This window comes from Meriones unguiculatus, chromosome 7, assembly GCF_030254825.1.
Source record: "Meriones unguiculatus strain TT.TT164.6M chromosome 7, Bangor_MerUng_6.1, whole genome shotgun sequence".
Lineage (NCBI taxonomy): Eukaryota > Metazoa > Chordata > Mammalia > Rodentia > Muridae > Meriones > Meriones unguiculatus.
In genome coordinates, this window is record NC_083355.1 from 59,713,558 (window position 1) to 59,728,731 (window position 15,174).

General features: G+C 44.6%; 1 protein-coding gene across 1 annotated transcript; it reads right to left on the bottom strand.

Annotated features, from left to right (window-relative positions):
* Window positions 1–2,997: 2,997 nt before the first annotated feature.
* Window positions 2,998–13,758, bottom strand: Sptssa (serine palmitoyltransferase small subunit A). The gene is made up of 2 exons (XM_021662574.2): window positions 13,553–13,758; window positions 2,998–4,106 (listed from the first exon to the last, which is right to left on the bottom strand). The coding sequence occupies exons 1-2, from the start codon at window positions 13,662–13,664 to the stop codon at window positions 4,003–4,005; spliced, it is 216 nt and encodes a 71-aa protein (XP_021518249.1). The 5' UTR covers window positions 13,665–13,758; the 3' UTR covers window positions 2,998–4,002.
* Between the last annotated feature and the right edge of the window lie 1,416 nt (window positions 13,759–15,174).

Sequence of the window (15,174 nt, forward strand, 5' to 3'; positions counted from 1 at the left end):
AGTTTTCACCCCAGCATCTGACTCCTGAGTCTTCATTGGTAAAATTAAACTATTTGGGATTTTCACTCTTTATAACAACAATCTCATTTGCAGGAAAATTGATAGAACCAGAGATCATCATATCATCATTTTAAGCAAGTTGTTAGTCTAAGACAACTATTGCTTATTTTATTCATACACAAAATCTAAATTTAAGAGTGTAGATTGTGTGTATGTGTGTGTAAAGCTATTCATGAAAGGAAAGTAGAAGGGTACTTGGGAAAATGATGAGAAACAGCCAAGAGACAGAAGAGATGGAGGAACAAATGAAGTATAGTGAGTGATATGTGTGTGTGAATATGTCAGTGAGGCTCAGTATTTTACATGATAACTTAAAATTAATTATTTTTTAAATAATATTAACCTAGAGACATGGCTTAGTGGATAAGCTCTCACTCCTCCAGAGCACCTGGCTTTAGTCCCAAATGGCAGGTTACAACTATCTGTAACTCCAGTTCCAGGAGAATCTGATGGCCTCTGAGGGCATTGCATACACATGGTTCACAGACAAAAATGCAGGCACACACAAAATTTTTAAAAATAAATAAATTTAAAAAAATAATAATAAAAAATAAAATTAAAAAAAAAACAGTTCCTGTGAGTCAGAAGCTGGGTCCTTCACCCAGGGTCTCACAGAAGCCCATTCAGAGTGTCAGTTATAGTACATCCCACTAGGGGGTTGGCCCCAGTGAGAAAGCTTCTCCAGGCTTACTCAGGTTTTGGCAGAAATTGTTGTCTTCCTGCTATACGAGTGTCAGCTGGAAACTAACCCTTAAGCCCAAGAGGCAGCTTGCAGACACTTGGCTTCTCTCTCTACGTCTCTCTGTCTCTCTCTCTGTCTACCCCTGTCTATATCTGTCTTTCTCATTCATTCCCTCCCCCTCTTTCTTCCACCTCCCTCTAGGATCACAAGCAATAAAATGTAATCACAGGAAAGCCGTCCCTGTTGTCCAGAAGCAAAGCACAGGTCTTGCCCACTTACAGGAGAGGGCATTTATGTTTTGCCTGCATTTATGTCTGTGTGAGGGTGTCAGATCTTGAAGTTACAGACAGATGTGAGCTGCCTTCTGGGTGCTGGGAACCCGGGTCCTCTGGAAGAGCAGCCAGTGCTCTTAATCACTTAATCACTGAGCCATCTCTCTTCTTCTTTCTTTTCTTTTCTTTTTAGTTTATTTCACACTTTTTTTTTTTGAGGGGGATAAGATGTCATCGTGCCCATGTGAAGGTCCAAGGACAATTTGTGGTCCAGAGATTGAACTCATTGCAAAGCTTGGTAGCAAATGCCTTTGCCCAACAAGCCATCTCTCCAGCCATGTTTGTTATTTGAAATGGGTCCACATCTCAAGCTGTCTTCAAACTAAGCGGCTAAGAATAACCTTGACCACTGATGCTTCTGCCTTCATCTTCCAAGTCCTGGGGTTACAGGCATGTGCCACAACCCCAATTTAGGGTTTTTAAAGAGGAAAGAGGCCATTCCAAAGTTCAGCAATATCAGACTTCTGATTTGGAGTGTGAACTTCCCCTGAGAACTGGAATGAGCATGTTGTTGAGTGCCCTTTGTGGCAAAAGCAAAAAACCATGTAATTATCAAGCTGCAAATGACCCAGAGAGCCTTGACACATCACTGCAAGGGCTTCAAGAGTGTGGCTGGAATCTGCTGGTCATTTGGTCACCATAATGCCGTAACCTGAAAAGGTTTCAACACCAGTGAGCCCTGGGGATAGCTAGGAGAGGAGGGCACAGTCTGATGTGCTCATTTTGCCAAGAGAAAGATGGGAGGAGGCGGAAGTGATAGCTCACGCTGTGTGACCTCTTCACTGACATTTTCAGTCTGCCTTGTAATCACCATCACACCACAAACAGGGTCCTTTCTCACACATCTATGACGTGGCTGTTGCCAAGGACAACAGAACGATGCGCCCGAGCAACAGCCCTGAATAGATATTTCTAAGCATCTCCACATTTGGTTCTGTAAGGCTGATACCAAGGAGACTCACCAGAAGCCACAGCTCAAGGGAAACCATCGGTGTTAAACCTCCCCCCAGCAGGGAGCCTGGCCCAGCATGGGTGTAATCCTTGAATGGAGGCCCTCACTGACCAGCAGTTTTGTAGCAAATGAAATTGTGAAGGACAATAGCCACCACGTCTTATAAAACAGAGATGCTGATGGAGCCTACCCAGTCGTATTTTTTGTCTCCCTCCAACCCCCCTGAGCTGAGGACCGAACCCAGGGCCTTGCAAGCGCTCTACCACTGGGCTAAATCCCCAACCCCCAGTTGTATTTTTTTTATTTGTTTCTGTTTCATAGACATTGGTCTTTATTCTGCATATATGTCTGTGTGAGGGTGTCAGATCTCCTGGGAACAGGAGTTACAGTCAGTTGTGAGCTGCCATGTGGGTGCTGGGAATTGAACCAGGGTCCTCTGAAAGAGCAGCCAGCACTCTTAACCACTGCACCGTCTCTCCAGGCCCCACCAGCTGTACTCTTGACATTTCCTTTTGATCATGTGTTTGGTGCTTCCTACCTTGTCTTGAAGTCTAGGCAACACATCCAAAAGATAGCATCATGTCAGAGTCACAAGGAGTTTCCAAAGCCTCCTGGTAAAGATGTCTCTCTTTGCCAGACCAGCGAGCTAGCACCATTAAAGACTTAGAAGTCAAGGGAGTCATCTTTCTCTACATCTATCCCTTCCAGTCATTAGAATCACCTCTACCATTAGGCAGCCTGTTTCCTTCCTACTTTTCACTAACACACACAGCTCCTAATCATTAACTAATGTTGGGGGCCTTCTGGCACCTTGCTGCTCCCTGAATTTTGGCATCTGTCTTGAAAAACAAAAATAAAAATAACACAAAACAAAAACCAAAGATATAGTGACTGCTTACCTAGTCCTCCAGCAATTAACCACAAAATAACTATTTGATCAATATTTAACCATAAGAGAAAAGATACACTGCTACATTTTTTCTTTGATTTAATGAGTTTACATCAAAAAAAAATTAAGTAGTCATTTTACATCTAAGGAATAAAAACCTTTTTAAAAAAATACAAAGAGTGAAAGGATTTTTAAGCAAGTTTACATTTCTTTTGGCTATGGTTCTGAACAATTCATCTCATTGCATCTTGTCACAATGTGCAAATGCATTTCAAAGCACCTGTTACAATCACCAAATTAACTCTTAAGCGAATACACCATCAATATCGCCTTCTATGGAAAAGCTCTACAGTACTATCTAAGCATTACATGGCAATCACCCACCCTCATGAGAATCATCAAAGTTGGTTGGAAATAAGTCCACATAAGAATTAAATATCTAAAAGGTGAAATGTTCCTTGTATTAATTTTAGCAAGATCTTTACTTTTTCATTACTAAAAAACACTTCAATAGTTTTAGAACAAGTGCTGTTAAGAGTCTAGGGAGCTGAAACCATACTCCTGAGTTCAAGCTTGCGGATAAATCTTTTGTAAGTAGTTCTCAAAGTATCCTCCCTCCCGTCCCCAAATTCTGTATTGTTTCTTACAAAACTTTGGTCAAGAGTAGAAATATATCCAGGCAGATGTATATGCCATACAATAGCAAGAACAGTAAAGCCCAACTAATGACCTTGGGTTTTAAAAATAGAAGGCAATTAAGATGTACTCAAAGTTACAGTAAGAAAAGCTTTCACTGGATAATATTGAAACAGTCACAAAGGTTAAGAAAATACTGATATCAAAGTACAAACGACTACAATGTTAAAATAGACAAAAGCTACTGTATAAGAGCCTCTTTTAAAATCAAAAAGAAAGAACACAACACATGAGTCAGGATGATTTTCCTGTTCTACTCATGAATTTCAGTCTCTGTATCTATAAGGTTGGCTATGTTGACACTGTAGAGTATCTTACAGCTGATGAGGTTTCATTCCAACTTCGCAAGGTGGATCTTCCCCAGGAACTCTGGATCTTGGTCACATCTTTGTCACTGTACAATCTCAAAGTAATGCAGTATGGCCATGATGTGCTGGGGCATGAAGACATAGCCGGTGTACAGTGCCATCCCCACCACAGAGACCAGCATCGAGTCTGCGTAGTGGTTAAGGAAACTTCTTGAAATCCCACGGTTTTCCCAGCAACCACCCATCCCCGGTGAAGTACTCATTCACACAGCATGCTTTACATTTATCAAGTGTGTACAAAGAACTAAGAGTGCAGAAGTGAGATGTTCACCGTTACAACATCCCAAACGGTTTTTAGCCCATTTGACCTCTGCCAGCACCATGAAAAGTCAGCACTATTACTATCCATATTAGACAGTGATGAGAGCAACAGATGGCTCAAAATTAAGTATATAGTGTTCAACCTAAGAAACAAGTGCACACTGGAGCTGGGGAGATGGCTCAGCTGTTAAGACCACTGGCTGCTCTTCCAGAGGACTCAGGTTAAATTCTCAGCACCCACACGGCAGCTCACACACTCTGTAGCTTCAGTCCCAGGGGATCCGATGCCCTCTTCTGGCCTCCATGGTACACAGGCACACACACAGGCAAAAAATGCCCATACATATAAAATAAAGGGGAAAAAGAAAAGCTGAAGAGGAAAAAAGAAACAAGTGCACACAATATAATTATATCTACTAACTTCATAAGGTCCACCAATTTAAGTAACATCAAGAAAGAATGCACGATCGAAGGAATTTACATTTAAACTATCCCATGGCAGAAGGCACTGCCTGGGAGGTTCACCTCTGGCCCCCAGCACTGGGGTTATGGGGAGGCATGTACCAACATGCCTGGTTTTTCACACAGATGTGAGGGATACGAAGGGTGTCTTCACTCTGTTACTTGACCACTGAGCCATCTTTTTAGCCCATCATTTGTTTTTACGAGAAGATAGGGTCAACAGTGTGCAATAAACTAGTACTTGTATAACAGCTCAGCTGGCAAATTTCTTAACCAAGAGCTTTTGTATGAGATGTTCAACATTGTTGTTACCCATCAGGGGCTGAGAAAAAGTGACTTGTCCAAGGCCAAACTAAAAGCTGTTACTAGAATCAGAGGTCAACCCAAGACTCGAGATCTAAATTCATTAACATCATGGACCATCTTTTAACCTTACATTGTACTCTCCCTTGAATCTGTCTTTTTGGGGGTGGGGGGCAGAGAAGAGGGAGGAACATGGTCTCTCTGTGTAGCCTTGGAACTTGGAACTTATTATACAGACCAGGCTAGCCTTGAACCTATCAGCCTCTGTATCCCAGGGCACTACCACACTGGCATCTGACCTTATTCATCCTTAACCCTCCACCTTTCTCTTCAACATCTCATTCCTTTAAGAGAAACAGACAGAATGCCCATTTACTGACTCTCTAACCTCCACCCATCCCTCATGTCCCCAGTGGCCCATTAAACCCAGCAGCTAACTAGGACACTGACTCTGTCCTTGCTACACTAACCCTCCTGTTCTGGGCTGAGGTGTCTCCCTGGGGGCTCTCAGCTCCATCACCATCCTGTGTCTTCCCCTGTCCATCGCTTGTATGTAGGATGGCTGAAAGTGGAGCCTGATTTTCTTCCAAACATCTATCTGAGGTTTGATTTGTTAGTTTGGTTTTTGGTTTACTCGCAGTGCTGAGGATCGAACCAGGGTCTTGGGCATACTAGCTCACTTGCACTAAGCTTCATCCCCAGCCTGTTAACTTCTGCAGTGCACATTAGAATTATAATTGCAATTACAATTATAATGACTTGCCTACTCATGCAATGAGAAGCTTCCCACATTCCTTCTTCCCACACTCCAGTTACCTAAGACTTCTCAGTTCTCCAGTACCTACAAAAAGTCCCACATCTCATCTCCCCTTTCCTCACTGCAATGATACATGATGAAGGCAATTTCAGTCCTTACTTGTTTTGTATATTTGGACCTAGTGCAGTTTATAGCTCTCAGAAATGGAATAAACAACCATGAGTCCTGGCAAAAACAGAAATTATTCAAATTCATTTGAACTTATGAACTTATTATAGTCTCCTCCCCCAACCCCCACTTAGGACTTATCTGTAGCAAGCCGATCTCTGTGAGATTGAGGACAGCCTGGTCTACACAGGAGACAGAGGCAGATGAATCTCTGAACTCAAGGTTACCCTGGTCTACAAAGTAGGTTCCCCGACAGCCAAGACTATACAGAAAAACAAAAAAATAAAAATAAAATTGTTTTGTAGCTAGAGACAGAGGCTGGCAGATCTCTTTGAGTTCAAGGCCAGTCTGGTCTACATAGGGAACTCCAGGCAAACCAAGGCTGCACAGTGATACAAAGGTTGGTGGTGGTGTGCTTGTGTTGATAGGCATTCTCCACTCGTGAAATGAGCCAATTCAAGTCAAGCTAAAGTATAGAGGCAGGTTTATTTATTGGGGACAGCTCTCAGGAAGGTTCACCAACCTCAAAGGTGGGGGTCAGTGAAGTCCCATGCAGAGGGAGCACCCACAGAGGAGAGGGAGGAGGGAACCAAAATGTTTGGATTATATGAAAAGCCTGGGGGAGGGGGAGTTCCCACCCTGGGCTGGAGAGTCCAGCACAGAGGGTGAGAGGGTGGGTTGTGCCAGCTATGCCCTGTAACAGGAAGGGACTGAAAGATGCTAGAACCTTGAGGCCAGGTCTGCTCTGGTTAAATAGGCACCTCGGCTGCTTGTCTTGATTCTGAATCCCAACGTTTGTGTGTGGCCGAAAGAGGACAATGCTCCACAGTGGTGAGCTGCCAGTGTGGGTGCTGGGAACCGAACCATGTTCCTTACAAAAGCAGCAAGTGCTCTTAGCTACCGAGCCTTCTCTTCAGGCTCGCATTTTAGGTTTTTGTTATTGATGTGTGTGTGAGAGACAGACAGACAGAGACAGAGACAGGACACGCCAGTCAGGCAGGCACATGGATGTAGAGCTCAGATCACAACTTTGGGAAGTCAGTTCTCCCTTCCTACTGTGGATTGCAGGGATGGTGTTCAGGCTGCCAGGCCTGCATGGAAAGTGCTTTTTACCCACAGAGCCACCATGCTGGCCCCAGTCATCTGAATTTAACTGCACAGTCGTAAGCTGCTTTGACATTTTACACAAAATTAAACCTTCATAAAATTTAATCTTTACACTCCTCAAACATGTTTCTATCTCCTGATCTCATTTCTTCTAATCATCTCCAGAATAATAAATGACATTACAAAAAGATGTTCGTAAATTAAATTTTAAAATTCCTGCAAAATACTAAAAAAGTCTTCAGTAATAAGTACTTAAAATAGATTTAATTATACACTGACACACTTGAAACAAGATAACAGGATAGAACTTCCGCTACACTGAAAAACCAGGTGTTTGTTTTTGTGCTGGGATTAAAGACACGCTTTACCATGCCCAGCAAAAAAAGCTGGTACTTTTGATCTTTGGATGGATCAGTAGATAGGGACCCTTGCCACTAAGCCTAATGACCTAAAGTTTATCCCCAGGGGGTACAGAGAACTAACACCCAAACCTGTCTATTCTCTGACACACAGAGAATTCTGTCCTCCACATACACACACACACACTCATAAGTATATATATATATAATCTAAAACTTTTTAAAAGAAAACCTAGAGACAGGGTCTGACTTAGCCCAATCTGACCTTGAATCACTAGGCTACATGACCTCGAACTCCTGATCCTCTAGTCTCTACATCCCAAATACTGGGATTATAGGCAAGAACTACCACACCCAACTATTTTTTTAAGATTTATTTATTTATTATTTATATAGCATTCTGCCTGCATTTGTGCCTGCAAGCAAGAAGAGGGCACTAGATCTCATTATAGATGGTTATAAGCCACCATGTGGTTGCTGGGATTTGAACTCAGGACCTTTGGAAGGACAGCCAGTGCTCTTAACCTCTGAGCCATCTCTCCAGCCCCACAACTATGTTTGACAAATGACTTCCCACACATTCTATTCACATTCTGTGAAACCTTAGCCATGAAGTTCCAAAACCCTCCAACGTATTGAACTGAGAGGTAAACAATCCCTGGAGAGTGAGAATGCACTCGGCACCATTTAAACTGGTTTTATGGCGACATGGGGAGACACTGTATGTGACTTCATCTCCTTGATGAGTCCTTACAAACAAAGGTAACTATGTATCGTTTACAGCAAGGAAGCTATAATTTCTATAATTTCCTATCTGGCGCTCAAAGGCACAGGCTAACATTCAAGGTTGTTCTCTGACCTCCACAGTGTGCCATGGCATGTGGTCATCTTGCACACATGAATACACACATAGTTTTAAAATGATAACTGTAAAGTACAAAGAGTGAGTGCTAGAAAGAGCATGGCCCTGAGGCGTAGGCCTGCCATCCTTACCCAGGTCAAAGATTCTACCATAAAATATAGACACATCACCTCTCTGAGAGTTGTGAGGATTAGGAATCCAGTCTGCCTTCCTGCAGAAGGCAACATAATTCTCGGTAAAACTGCTCTTCCAGGGTTTAACACTTCCACCTAACTCAGGGCTGTTGGCATTTCCCACCGCTGCCATGCTTCCTAAGTGTTAGGATTTGTACTATAATCCTAGGGTACCACTGACCTTCTGGCTTAGCGTTCTAAATACAAGAGGAAAAGTAAATGAGATTCCTCTTTCTTCATAACATTTAGGATCCCATTTATTAAGAGAGGACATTTAATTAGCACATCTCAATCATCCTTCAAGTCACCCTCTACTGGAGACAGACACACACACACACACATCACAATCTTTCTGCTTACCACACTTTTGTAGTTGCTTATTTAAGTCTTTATAGCTATTCAGAAGTCAGATTTATAGAGTAGAGGGGCCTTTTCTGAATAGGATGTAACCTAAAACAACTGAAGAGCTAAAAAAAAAAAAGGAAACCTGGTCCCCGCCACTGACTTCTAAGTGCTTGTGGGCCGGACTGGGCCCTGCTGACCCTCTGCTCCCAGCTGCAGGACATCACGGGATAAAGCCACACTATATGATAGAGCTGCCCCATAAATCACTCCACACCAGCAGCCATGTGCCAGGAAGCATGCAGGCCCTGAAGACAAATGTTTGTACAAAGGCTGAATGAAAAACAGGTTCCTTATAGCCAAGATGTAACATAAACCCATTATTACACTCTTGGATAAATGCAAATGCAATCAGGCATAGCAAGTTCTGGGACAGCTCAGGCTATACAGTAAGACTCTATCTCAAAAAAATATATATATATATATATGTTTCATTAAGAGATATCCTCAGCTAAAAACAAGCTAGTAAGTTTTCAGCTAGAGAAAAAAAAATTAAATTAAAAAAAAAAAAAAACAGGCTAACCCCAGCAATTAAAAAAAAAAAAAAAACACAATCCTATAACAACGGCAGGAAATGCTTTAAAGACAACCACCATTCATCAGAAGCGAGAGCAGCAATAGCACTGCCTGCCTCAAAGAATAACCCAGCCCTGCCCATTCATAAGACTTGGAAAACCAGAAAGCAGATTCTCTCTGTTCCAGGGGAGGGCTCTGTTCTACACTGGGCAGCACTACCAAGACTAAGTCTCTGCTCACATTGCTCACATCAGAAAGCTTCTAACAACCCAACCTTTCGGGGGTTTGTTTTTTAAGACACGAACTCTCTGTAGCCCTGGCATTTCCTCTGTAGACCAGGCTGGCCTCAAATTCAAGATCTGCCTGCCTCTGCCTCCCAAATTCTGGGCTTAAAGGTGTGTGCCACTACACCTATAACAATCCAATCTTGTAAAAACCAATTATAAATTGCTACTTATTCCTTAAAAGTATTCAAAAGTTTTGATAAGTAACCGTTAAACGTTAAAGAGCCACCTGGGAAGTAGGGATCAAGAACCTGGAATACTGCAGAGAATATTTACTGAAAAGCCAAGCCCACACAAAAGCAGCTGCCACTACAAACCTGAGCTCCAAACAGCTTCACTTTCTTGACTTCAAGTAGCTAGAGAGCATCCCCAATAGAAATGTTTAGAACGTTTATTTTCCTCAAATGTATCAACTGTGTCTTGATACTTTTCTGGCTGCCTTCTGTGACAGCAAATGTAAGAGGCCTGTGTCAGTCATCTGAGCCACCCTTCTCAGGTCACAGTAAATCATATGACATCGGCATCAGACATGAGTGTTCCCGGAGCAGGGCCCCTCCCCTGGATTGTCTACAGTGAGCTGGTTACAGAACCTGGGAAAGAACGTTGCTTTCACTAACCGCAACTTTGCAACACACTCTTTACAAACTAAGAGAACAACAACAAAATATATACGCTGCTGGGAAGGTAGGTGAAAGCCCTCGCTGCTAAGCCTGATACCCTGAGGTGCATCCCTGCAACCAACATGGCAAGGAGAGCATCCACTCCCAACAGCTGCCCTCTGCACACGCACTAGTGCACGCACACGAGCTCGGAAGCACACACAAAACGTTTTCAGAAAACAAAAATCACTGTTGAAATGAACACGGGGCACGCTACAGTCCGTATTTCTAGAATAGCAGTCAGCTTCCACGCAACTGCTCCTGTATCATTTCTCACGGGACCTTTCTTCCTTTCTCTTTTTGGGGGGAAAGCAGTTGAGATCCCCCTGGAGCTGAATTTAGTAACTTGTGAACCACCCTGTGGGTGCTAAAAACGAAATCTTTGTCCTTGTGAGTCTAGCAGTGCTCTTAACTGCTGCTCCAGCTCTCCAGCCCCTTATGTGGAACCTCTCATCTGTCAGGGAAGCCACATTAGAGGGTAAAGACTGACAACCTTCAGCAGGAAGCATCTAAGCTCAGCTGCTGCACAGGCAGCACTCCTATGGGTTCTATTTTAGGAAAATTAGAAATTAGCATCGGCAGCGGAGACATCTTCAGAGTGGCCCAGCTCTCCGCTGATGCTGCCGGCACCGTGTCCCACGAAGCGTCTGTGGCAGCCTTCAATCCCTGCCACAGCCCTGGGGCAGCTTCCAGACACACTGAGCTACCTACCTGGGCTAATCAAATTGTTTCCCAAGATGAGAAGGAGTGTTTCCACTAGGGCCTGCTCAGGTTACACGGGGTTCCAGTGGCCTGTCAAAACACTGTTTCCAAGAAACCCTATTATGTGAGGATTGCTCAGAACACACAGAATGTATGCTGGCCAAAATTTATGAGTAAAATTTCTACTTACAATTACTGATCATAAATTTTCTTTCAAACACTCCATAACTTTTTTAAGCATTCCAACATATACTCTGCCAGGTAGCTCTGAAGCCCAGCTTTTAATTATTAAATATGAACATCTCTATTCTTTATTTAAAAAAAAAAAAAGCCAGGATTTGCTGGTGCACACCTTTAATCCCAGCACTCAGGAGGCAGAAGTGAGCAAATCTCTTGAGTCCAAGGCCAGCCTGGCCTCTAGAGGAAGTTCCAGTACAGAAGCTATACAGAGAAACCCTGTATTGAAAAAACAGGAAAAAATTTATTTTTGGCCCAGGTGTGGTGTGACACATGTCTTTTTTTAATCCCAGCACTCAGGATGGAAAGGTGGATGATGTATTTCCTCGCTCGTTTTTGTTGAGATACTAGTCTTTTATCATAAATGTAGCTAGCTAGAAAGAACTTTTTTGTATATATATACTTTAATATTGTATACTTCTGTTAAAATATTTTTTTCTCGTCTGAAGACCATAGTACTAGACAGTTTTCCATAATGATTTGTGGCTACTGCTGCTGCTGTTTTGAGACAGGGTTCACTAAGGCTTCTATTCCATCCAGTGGTCCCTTCCTGGAAGCAGGAAGGCCCATCGATTCCTACACAGGGAAAGCCAGAGGGTACAGTAGAAAATCCACAACACCAGGCACAGAGGCCCACACCCACCAGCACTCAAGAGGCTAAGGCAGTCTGAGGCAAGTTTGAGCAAGCCTGGCTACACAGCTAGATCCTGTCTCAAAAACACCAAAACTGTAGCACAAACTTATAATTCTAACATTCCACACCAGTCAGTTTATTTCAGTTCTCCATAATCTAAAAGTCTCTGTAAATCACTTAGTCACATCAACTAATTAGTCAAAAACATCAAAACCTAAGTCTGAGGCATTAGGTTTCCTTTCGTAATTTCTCTCTCCATCTTCAGGACACTATTTCACTACATACAGCGCAGATAAAGCTTCACACCGCTGCCACTGTAGCATTTATCCACATGCCAACAAACGTTTCAAAGCATGCAGGCTACACTAAGCTCTACCATCAACCTCTGACTTAAAGAGTTTCAAACTTTACCCCACCACCGTTTCTTTTTCTTTTTCCCTTTGAGTTTTGCTAGGTAACCCAGGTTTGTCTGGGACTATGTACTGTGGAGGGCAGGCTGCCTTGAACTCTCAACAGTCTTCTCCAATCAGCCTCCTAAGCGTGGTAATCAGTCGTGAACCACCACACCTGGCTTTCATTACTGTTATTTTACCGGGCTTTGCAAACATTGTTTAACTGTAGTGAGACAATTTTCGGTCAAGATTACCTGCTACTATTGAAAATTTCCAATAAAGCATGAATTTAAGTATACGTTTTACCTGACCTACAAAATCCAAAGACCAAACTGAAGCTACAAATAAGCGATGTGGGAAATCAGAAAAATGCCTTGCAACCAGCTAAAATTTTTCAAGAGTCAGCTCCAAACAACCTCATGCTATTTCAACACCAGCACCCCTGATAAAGCTTGGAGCCAAGCTCTTGTACCTCAGCCATCAGAATGCAACGATGTATTTATGAAGTTGTTTCGGCGGAAGCTAAACCACTATGGGAAGCTGAGCCCGGATGAGATAAACGTGATTTGAAATAGTCACTTTCTACTAAGGAGAGGGGGAAGGAATGGACGAAAGAATGCATTGTTAGTATTTAGTCTACATCAGCAGGATATTGGGTGACCACAAACATCAGCCCTCACAACCTTGAGCTACTTGCTGGGGCTGTTAAAATTAGGCGAGGTAGGGTACACACAAAGTGCTCAGCAATGTCATCATTCAACAATTCTTTAACTGTATATAAACTACACAACAGAGCGCAGTTTGAAACCCCATCTACAACTAACCACAAAGACTCTTCCGGAAACAGTCTGCACCTACGGCACAAAGAAGTCACATAAATAAAACACACTTTTTAAACTGCCATCTTGAAGACCAAAAGGCCTGCCAGTAACTTATGAACTGCTTTCCAAAACTGTATGGGAGTGTCACGACCACGTACTCACAACCTGGTGAACTCATTAGAGTTCTATCGCCAATCAAATCAAGAATAGCTAAAGGTTAAAGACGTCAAAGCCGGGAGCGACCTGCTTCACCAGCATCGTCCCAGATCTCCTATCAGAGGACTGAAGCAAAGGCAGACGCGGCCGGGAATCACAAGGGGAGAGGCCGCCTTCCGGGCTGCCTGCAGAAGTCAGGGCGCCCCCACCGCGCCCTAGACCCCGATCTCCGCGGTCCCACCTCCCTCAGCCCCGAGAACCCCAACCCCGGCGCGCGCGCCCCTCCACGTCCTGGCCAGGCCAGGCCACAGAGGATACTGAACACGGTCCTCTCCCAAGGCTCCAGCATGTAGAGCGCCGTGACCAGCATGTACTGGTAGTAGAACCAGGTCATCTGCTTCCAGGCCCGCGCCAGCCCCATGCCCGCCATGCGCCTCCCGCGATGCAGCAGCGTCAGGCCGGCCCGCGGCCCGCTCACCTCCTAAAGCCCCAGGCCTCGGGGCCCGCCCGCCGCCACCCTGCGCCCATTGGCCCTGCCGAGCCTGCGCGTCACCGGGTACGCCCAGCCTCGCGCGCACCCGAGCGGCCACCGCCCGCCCCGCCTGGCCGGTGCTTATTGGCCAGGCGGCCACCTCGCGAACTCCGGTCCCGCCCCGCGCCTCGCCGGGAGTGCGCTTCCCCAGCCCCGGGAAACGGTCTAGGTTTAAGCGCCGGCTCTGCGTCCCCATGCGCCCCTGTGGCGGTTGCAAAACCGACTTCAGTCCGCACTGGTGTCCTTGAGAGGGCAAGCCCTTGGGAGGCGGGTTCCTTCAGACCAACCCAGAAGGACTCCTGTAGGAAGCCTTCTCTCCTGCCTCAAGAATCCCTCTGGGCCAGGAGATCGTAGGGCTGCGTGGGAATGCAACCCAGGAGTCCTGTGCAAGAGGAAATGAGGAAACCAAAGAGAACGCGGATGCCAAATGTCACCACGTCAAGGAGGTATTGAAAACTGTAGAAATAATGTGCGCATCAGCTCATCCCTTCGCCCTGGCACATGCGTGAAAACACATCTACCTAGGCCACATACCCCTATCCCAAGTATTTCTTGATCTAAAGACAAGAGAACTGACTACAAACAGCTGCTCTTTGGATCATCTGGAACTGGAGTTTCAGTCATGAGCCGCCATGTAGGTTCTGAGTCCTCTGCGAGAACAGCAAGTGTTCTTAACAGCTGAGCCAACTTTCCAGCCCCAGTTGTCTATGGTTTAATGTATTATATTATGCTTGCACTGAACGTTACAGAAAGTTACATTTTATAAATGGAAAAACGGAGGGAAGGTTTGGTGGCTAAGAGCATTTGTTGCCTTTGCAGAGGACCCAGATTTGGTTCCCAGTGCCCACACTATGAATCCCAACTCCATCAGGTAGGATGCCCTCTTCTCACCTCTTGAGGCACGCAGGACAGACACATAAGTGGTGTCAGAACATACATGCAGACAAAACCCTCATAAACATAAAAATAAGCAAATAATCTTTATTATTTATTTACCTATTCACTTCACATCCTGGTTTTAGCCCCATGCTTCTCCCAGGCCCACCCTCCTCCCCTCTCCCACTTCCCCCTCCCCTATTCCTCCGCAAAGGGGAGCCTCCCTTCCCATCCACTACAGCTCATCAAATCAGAACTGAGTGTGTCCTCTTCTCCTGTGACCTGGCAAGGCAGTCCCTCCAGGGGGAAGTAATTGAAAAGCTGGCAAGAGAATCCATGTCGCAGAAAGCCCCCCACTCTGCTTATTAGGGAACCCACATGAGACCTGAGCTGCCCATCAGCTACATCTGTGTAGGGGGCCTAGGTCCAGTCCATGCAAGGTCCTCGGTTGGTGCTTCAGCCTCAGCAGGCCCCTCTTCGCCCTGGTTAGTTGGCTCTGTTGGTTTTCTTATAAAGCTCCTGTAACTTCCAG